This window comes from Sander vitreus, unplaced genomic scaffold (genome assembly GCF_031162955.1).
Source record: "Sander vitreus isolate 19-12246 unplaced genomic scaffold, sanVit1 ctg313_0, whole genome shotgun sequence".
Taxonomy (NCBI): domain Eukaryota; kingdom Metazoa; phylum Chordata; class Actinopteri; order Perciformes; family Percidae; genus Sander; species Sander vitreus.
Genome location: NW_027595462.1, coordinates 60001 through 68613, shown reverse-complemented (window position 1 = coordinate 68613; position 8613 = coordinate 60001). Strand labels below are relative to the sequence as shown.

Genomic DNA, 8613 nt, shown 5'->3' with positions numbered 1-8613 from the left:
CTAAAGGCACCTGACCAAGCGTCCGTATTTTTAGGAGATGGGTGTGAGATTGTGTTCGCTATAACCACACTGTGCAAGTTTGCCAGATCGGGTAGCGGGTCTGTAGTTCGAATGAGACATAATGACACATTACGACAGCGGTAATGCACAATTCTGTTTCCAACCTGTAGGGGGGACCGAAGAGGAAAAGTGCTTTGGTGTTGCTTTAAGCTAACTCTGTGCTAACAGAACCTAGAAGCTAACTATAAACTAACAAAACGTAGAAGTTAACTGTAAACTTACAGGTCATATAAGCTAACGAACCCTGAAAGCTAGCTATAAACTGACAGAACATAGAAGCCAGCTGTAAGCTAACAGAACATAGAAGCCAACTGTAAGCTAACAGAACATAGAAGCTAACTGTAAGCTAACAGAACATAGAAGCTAACTGTAAACTAACAGAACATAGAAGCTAACTGTAAGCTAACAGAACATAGAAGCTAACTGTAAGCTAACAGAACATAGAAGCCAACTGTAAGCTAACAGAACATAGAAGCTAACTGTAAGCTAACAGAACATAGAAGCCAACTGTAAGCTAACAGAACATAGAAGCTAACTGTAAGCTAACAGAACATAGAAGCTAGCTGTAAGCTAACAGAACATAGAAGCTAACTGTAAGCTAACAGAACATAGAAGCTAACTGTAAGCTAACAGAACATAGAAGCCAACTATAAACTAACAGAACATACAAGCTAACTGTAAGCTAACAGAACATAGAAGCTAACTGTAAACTAACAGAACATAGAAGCTAACTGTAAACTAACAGAACATAGAAGCCAACTATAAACTAACAGAACATAGAAGCTAACTGTAAGCTAACAGAACATAGAAGCTAACTGTAAGCTAACAGAACATAGAAGCCAACTGTAAGTTAACAGAACATAGAAGCTAACTGTAAGCTAACAGAACATAGAAGCTAACTGTAAGCTAACAGAACATAGAAGCTAACTGTAAGCTAACAGAACCTATAAGTTAACTCGATACTCTTTTACGAGGATTATAGAAGAGGTTATGTGTCCCTAGTTTCATGTTACAGTTTCTCAGTGTCCTGTTAGCTCCGTTTGATTCAGTGCTTTGGTTTGCCATTATACAATGAAACGTTTAATGATCTGCAGAAACCTGGAAGACGCTGCCTGCCTGAGGCTTGATCTTTATCCCAAAGGACATTAATCTCTCATCATAACAAGAACTCAGACAGACTTCTTCCTTTTGGTTTTTCTCTGGGAACCTGTCCAATGTTTTCCTCAAACAACAGAAATACACAGAATCTTCTGCAGATTTACACAAATTGTAAAGGTCCCATATTGTGAAAAGTGAGACGTCCATGTGTTTTTTTTGTTTATAAAGAAGGCCGAGCTTATACATAAATACTGTGAAAGTATCAAAAACGGTCAATCCTCAGAGAAATGTCCACCGGCCCTTATCCTGAAACAGTTTCTTTAAACTCGCTGTCAGGACTTCTGTACGGTTGTGATGTCAATACTATACTATATGTATGCTGAAAGTGCCGTTACAGTTATTCCCCCGGCTGCAATGACGGTGCAGAGACGCAGAGTACACGGACTTACTTTTGCTTTTGCTAGTTTGACGGCGGAAAAAAGGGTCCGTGTGCCGGGGTCATGGTTCTAAAGGGTTGACCTTAGTGTCTTCATTAATCAGAGGTGTGTTTTGGGCGTAACATGCAATCAACCAATCAGAGATCATCTCCCATTCCCTTTAAAAGCCAGGCGCGTTTGGACCTTGGAGCATTGCTGTTATGATGGAGGATTTGCACAGTAATATTTGTATTTGTAATCTTCTGCATGTGTGTGTGCTGCTGTGCGTCCCTGTGTGTGTAACAAGCATAGTGTGCACGTGCTGTGCACGAGTCTAGGAGCATTTTACTAATGCTCTGTTAAAATAACAATGAAATGCTGTGTTATTGACTTTAGACCAGGTTTTTGTTGGTCAATGGTGCCATCACTTCCCACTGCCTCAAGATAGCAATACGCCCAGAATGCACCTGAACAAACACCTCCCTGTAAGACCAGCACGCCCAGAATGCACCTGAACACACCTCCCTGTAAGACCAGCACGCCCAGAATGCACCTGAACACACCTCCCTGTAAGACCAGCACGCCCAGAATGCACCTGAACACACCTCCCTGTAAGACCAGCACGCCCAGAATGCACCTGAACACACCTCCCTGTAAGACCAGCACGCCCAGATGCGTCAGGTGCAAGATAGGGCCCAGGATGTTAACACATCTCCACCCGAGGCAAAAACATCAGTACACTAAAGTCTGCAGATCTTTATTCTGGATCACAGCTGACAACTGTAAAAAAAAAAAAAAAAAACGAAAGAAAGTCATGCACACTTTTTGGTGCTTTATGCTCTGAATGTCCAGCAACACGAGCAATCAGTGCGCCTGCTTGAACCTGTTTAGGCAACAAAACTACTCGCTTAGCTTTAGGAAAAGACTGTGGTTTGGTTTCAAATACCTATGTTAACTTACGTACAGAGTTAGTTAAGGGCGTCAGTTACGTAACAAAGGACTTCGCCGCTCTTTATTCTGTCAGCCCTGCGTGTCCTGGCTCACTGTTACGTGGGTTTTATGCAAATTAAACCTTTCATTGGTTTGAACGGTGAATAAGAACAGCCTGACCTACAACACCCTTCACACACACCCTCCACACATACCTTCCACACGCACAAACATGCAAACTCTCCAGGTGTGTTTCACCTGTCTCTCTCTCTCTCTCTCTCTCTCTCTGTAGCTGCACACAAAACCCTTTCTGCTTTTACTCTCTGACTCAAGAAGAGAAACATACTGGGCTCTGCAGACACCTATGACTTTTCACTTCGTTGCATCTTCCTTCCCCCTCAGACAGGGCTCCAGTATTCATGTCATTCATCTAAAAATGCTCCAATATAGGATTATGCACCGTCAGTCAGCGTCCACTAAAAGTTCTGTTGTTGCTGCTGACAGACTCAGATTATTATTCTAAGTGTCTGACAACATTATGAAAGGATCCCTACAGAGATAGACCTTTTAGTTAAAGAGGAAGATCCTTTTAGTTTAACATGGAACAGCCCCGAAATCACCATCACCAAACTCCACCAGACTCCATGTAAATAATCAGGACTTTTAGCGTGTATAGAGCCAGCATATCTCCACCAGACTCCATGTAAATAATCAGGACTTTTAGCGTGTATAGAGCCAGCATATCTCCACCAGACTCCATGTAAATAATCAGGACTTTTAGCGTGTATAGAGCCAGCATATCTCCACCAGACTCCATGTAAATAATCAGGACTTTTTAGCGTGTATAGAGCCAGCATATTTCCACCAGACTCCATGTAAATAATCAGGACTTTTAGTGTGTATAGAGCCAGCATATTTCCACCAGACTCCATGTAAATAATCAGGACTTTTATCATCGTAAAACACACTTCATTCAAAGTGGACAGAAACTAAATCAAACTATTAAAAGCCGTCTTGGTTCATCTTTCCACTGTTCCAACAATCACCACTCTGGTTTGGTTGAAATAAACCCTTAATTCACCCATTTACATGTGGAGATATGCTGGCTCTATACACGCTAAAAGTCCTGATTATTTACATGGAGTCTGGTGGAGATATGCTGGTTCTATACACGCTAAAAGTCCTGATTATTTACATGGAGTCTGGTGGAGATATGCTGGCTCTATACACGCTAAAAGTCCTGATTATTTACATGGAGTCTGGTGGAGATATGCTGGCTCTATACACGCTAAAAGTCCTGATTATTTACATGGAGTCTGGTGGAGATATGCTGGTTCTATACACGCTAAAAGTCCTGATTATTTACATGGAGTCTGGTGGTGTTTGGTGATGGGAGGGGGGGGATGAAGTCCCAATAAAGTCCTGGGATTACTTAATCTCAAACATTTGACCTGCTGAAAAGTCTTGAGATTTACTTTCTGCAGAAATGACACAGAGTCAAACTTTGAGTCGGGAGAAGTGACTCATATGAAGGTTTCAGCTTTGTCAACACTGTACTGTAGACAGTGTTGGGACGTCCCCCCCCTCCCCCTCACACACACACAGTGAGTTTCACTCTGCTCTTTTGGTACTGGAACCAGACACACTGGCTGGAAGCTTGAATTATGGCTTCATAAAGACACGTGACCGTGACATTAGTCATGTATATATATCAAATATACTTTCTTTTTTATTCTATTTTAGTTTATGTACCTTGTTTCTTGTTTCTGCTGCACCAACTGAATATCTCATCTGATCTTTATACTTTATACCTTCATACTGTCGCTATACTTTGCATTTACCTTCATCCTGGACTCTACATCTCTACATCTGCCCAGTGCACTCACTATGTATTCTTTGCAAATGCTGCACTTATTTTGTATCATTGCTTATTTTCTCAATGTTTAATATGTTTGTTTGTTTATGGATGCACCTTTCACCAAGGCATATTCCACATGAGTGTGAACATCGTGGCTAGGAAGCCTTTTCTGGTTCTAATCCTGACCTATATGTTGTATTTTGGAAGGCCTCAGTATTGGGTTAGCCTAGCTTAGCACAAAGACTGGAAGCCTAGCTCCATCCAAAGAGAAGAAAATCAACCTCCCAACAGTAACACTTCAGCTCCCACAAGAACACACACACACACACACACACACACACACACACACACACACACACACACACACACACACACACACACACATACACACACACACACACACACACACACACAGATACACACACACACACACACACACACAGATACACACACACACATACACACACACACACACACACACACACACACACACACACACACACACACACACACACACACACACACACACACACACACACACACAGGGCATCATGGAAACGGATGTGGTGGGAGGATCTCCTTATGTAACCTGCAGCGATCAGTCAGACACACATTCGTCCTGGATGAAACACTCAGAAATCCATCATTTCTCCTTCAATAATTTATTCATCAGATTAAATAAAACAGGCAGCTTCACAGTTCATATATTAAATACTCTGTTCCTTTAAACACCCCGCCGTTCACTTCAGTGTGTAGTTTCCTTGCGGGAGTCATCCCAACAGGATCAGACGCGTTGCGTCCCTAAAACACAACGCGTTTATCTGCCGACGCAGATTTGAAAAACAAATGCATGACATTTTAAATAAAACTCAGAATGTGAAAACATCTCCACCCCCCAAGCAGAGGAACAGTTCCTTCTGGGTCAGCGCCGGGAAGTGTAAAACCACCTGCAGGTTCCACGCGTCCTGTGACGTCGCTCAGGTGAGCAGATCACCTGCAGTTCATTCGAAGTCTCTCTGCTTCCCCACCCCTGCGCTGTCCGCCGGCCTGCAGAACCCGTTCGGTCCCGGTCCCAGCATCTCACGCCGCTCCCCCGGCCCCCAAATCAACCGCCCCAATCAGGCAGCAGGAAGGCCCTGGTTTCGGTCCCTTCTGACTACCTCAAACGCCCGTTATCGGTCTTCAGTAGAAGCAGAAGCGCGGCTTGTTTGGACTATTTGCACTCTTTCTCACCGCTGCGTATAGCGGTCTGGCTCGGCTCGGCTTCGGCCGGGGCTCGGCTCAGCGGTCCTGCATCTCCAGCCAGGGGACCCACTGGTTCCTGCAGCGGCTCTCCTCGCAGAAGCTGCTGATGTTCTGCAGCGCCGGGGACTGCAGCGGCTGCACCGGAGGGTTCTGCACGGGGGAAGAGAGGGAGAGGGGGGGGAACACGGTTAGACATTATTCATCCACTACAATCATCTGTGGCATCATGTGTAATAAGGTATAAGGGCTGTAACTTCAGTAAGCTGTCTATTATTTCTGTTCACACATCTTCTAATTCATATCAGTCAGATATTGGTGTTGTTTGGTCGTTATGTGATGTCTATGATGTCTGATTTTGTACCAGTTTCATTCTTAATACAGTAATCGGGAGGAAAATGATTTGAAAAAAAGACTAGTTTCAGTTCTGAACCAAAAAACTACACAACTGTTCCAGAAACATCTGCAACCAAGGCTGATAGGAACACTGCAGTACCGTCTGTTGACTGCTGTAAGCTTTTTTTAGTGTTGACGCATGCGCAGTATGCCCGTGTGTTGGTGTTGACGCCTGCGCAGTACGTATGGGGTGGATCTGGTGTTGACTTGCACAACACAGAGGGGAGAACGGTTCCCGTAACACTGTATGTATCTACTTATTATGTAACAATCTGTGTATCTTTAGAGAGGTTCTTGGAAGCAGGAAAGGCGGACTTACAGTGACCAGGATGCAGTGCATGTCCCGGGGCTCGGTGCCACCGGTGCCGGTGCTGTCCCCGGTGTCCGGCTCCCCCCCGAGCAGCGGGGCGAGTCGCCGCAGGCCGGACACGCGCAGGATGTTGATGTCGTTGTCGCAGCAGAAGGCCTGCAGCAGCGTGAAGTGGATCTGCAGCGCGATGTCGCCTTCATCCTCCTCATCGGTGGCGAGGACGCACAGGACGACGCTGTCCGGGTCTCTGCAGGGAGAGAGAGAGAGGGGGGGGGGGTTAGGGTCAGCAGGGGGCACGTATAATGGATGGGAACTCCTTCCTTGCTTTATATCTGCACCTCTTGTCTGTCTGCATGCGATGTGTATTAGCCAATCATCAGACTTGCTGTTTTAAAGTCATTTTTCATGCAAAAATGGCAGAAAATGCTATCTTCATTCCTTCTTGTATTCTGTATTCTGTATTAAGCCTAAATGCGCAAATCAAAAGATATCAACTTACACATTCATGAGTTTGGCGGACTCGTAGACTCCCACCGTGAGGCAGTCCTGCCGCTGAGCCGCGACCAGCAGCTCCTCCAGGGCCTGACTCACCGTCTCCATCCTGCAGAGAAACACAGCGCAGCGGAGCCGCGGTTACACATCTGACCGAAACTCGCAGGGGAGAGCCCCGCAAAACTGCACACAACCGCGCACAAATCTGCCCACACACTCCGCTTATATGCAAAATATCAAGATAACTGATGAAAACTTGATCCAGGGTTAAAATGGGGTCTAAAAGGGACTTAAAGTCGTGCTATGCAGCGTGCCAGACAGTGCGTAATTACGCATCGCTGACAACAGTCAGTAACTTACACAACCTGCAGAAATGTGTCCGCTGGCTACACTCTGATTGTACAGAGAATATGATGGAACATGTTTGAAAATGAGGCTAACTGTTTGTAAAATGTGATCCAGGTTTATAATCTGGTCTAGAACGTGACTTGAAACGGTCAGACGGTGCGTAATTACGCACCTACGACAAGCATCAGTAACTTACTTTTTCTCGGTGCTGTTGGAACCGATGACCTCTTCTAGAGTCATGTTGAAGTCAGTGAAATAATCCACAAAATCCAGGATAGAAAGACACGTCCCCAGCGCGAGAGGCTGCTTGTTTAAATCCCAGGAATAAAGTCCCAACAAGAGGTAATCCAGCTCGGCAAAGATCCTTTTAGAGTCCGTTAAAAGAAGAAAGTCCTTCAGAGTCCCTTAAAGGAGTTCAGGTTCAGAGGAAGAGTGTGTGTGAAAGTGTGAGAGGAAGGAGCTGTCTGATTCTGAAAGCAGAAACTCGCAGCATTTATACGCTCTCCGCAGCGGGCGTCACTCCACTCCGCCGCTCGCCCTCTGATTGGTCCGCCTCTGTCAAAAGATCCCCCGTACTCTGCGCCCATTGGCGGAGCGCGCAGCTGACGCCGGAGATCCCACGTGGGTGTATTCGGAGAATCCCCCGCTCTCTCCCTCCTCTCTCTCTCTCTCTCTCCCCACACACACACACACACTCCCAGGCTGTTTACTAGGAGTTATTTATCTCGGAGTGCAGGAATTTCCACGTCTATGCCTCCCTTCCATGATTCCCAAAAATCTGCTCCTGCCGAACAGCAACCCCCACACACACACACACACACACACACACACACCCACACACACACACACACACACACACACACACACACACACACACACACACACACACACACACACACACACCCAAATACAGCCGCACCGCAGCGATGATTCTTTAATTAATGACTTTTTTTCTGGTTCGAGCAGAAGCGGGCAAGGGAAGCTGGATCAGGTGATCCGGCCCCCGTGTGAGAGCACGAGCCCGGGAGCATAGCAGGCCATGCATTGTGTAACAGAGGCCCGGCTGCAGGGTGAACAACAGGACAGCTTCTAATCAAACACGAGGCTATATTCACGAGATATTCAGATGGTGTGTGGTTGCAGCACAGTCTCACTCTGCAGCCTGCTGCTACAGCTGCTGCAGCTGGAGCTGCTGGAGCTGCTGCCGCTGGAGCCGCTGCCGCTACCGCCGCCGCCGCCGCTGCCGCTACCGCCGCCGCTGCCGCTACTGCTGCCGCTGCTGCTTATGGAGTTGTACATCCGGGCTAAAAATAGCCTGGAGAAACCCAGTGTAAACAAGAATGGACTGCATGGATACGGACTGCTCTCTAAGACAGAAACTGGTGCTAAATATATCCAGTCAGACTATTCCATAATCACATGAAAAACATGTTATTAGTTATTAGTAATGCATTTCAGCCAAA

The 8613-nt window shown here is 45.9% G+C and overlaps 1 protein-coding gene across 1 annotated transcript; it reads right to left on the bottom strand.

Annotated features, from left to right (window-relative positions):
- Positions 1 to 5154: 5154 nt before the first annotated feature.
- LOC144513670 (growth arrest and DNA damage-inducible protein GADD45 beta-like) lies at positions 5155 to 7621 on the bottom strand. Its single transcript, XM_078244846.1, has 4 exons — positions 7347 to 7621; positions 6810 to 6911; positions 6320 to 6557; positions 5155 to 5757 (listed from the first exon to the last, which is right to left on the bottom strand). The coding sequence occupies exons 1-4, from the start codon at positions 7388 to 7390 to the stop codon at positions 5644 to 5646; spliced, it is 498 nt and encodes a 165-aa protein (XP_078100972.1). The 5' UTR covers positions 7391 to 7621; the 3' UTR covers positions 5155 to 5643.
- Between the last annotated feature and the right edge of the window lie 992 nt (positions 7622 to 8613).

Coding starts and splice junctions, on each gene's coding strand:
- LOC144513670 (XM_078244846.1), bottom strand. CDS start 7,390: ATGACTCTAGAAGAGGTCATCGGTTCCAACAGCACCGAGAAAAA. Junction 6,912..7,346: donor TCCAACAGCACCGAGAAAAA/GTAAGTTACTGA, acceptor GTTTCTCTGCAG/GATGGAGACGGTGAGTCAGG. Junction 5,758..6,319: donor TGCACTGCATCCTGGTCACT/GTAAGTCCGCCT, acceptor TCCCCCGTGCAG/AACCCTCCGGTGCAGCCGCT.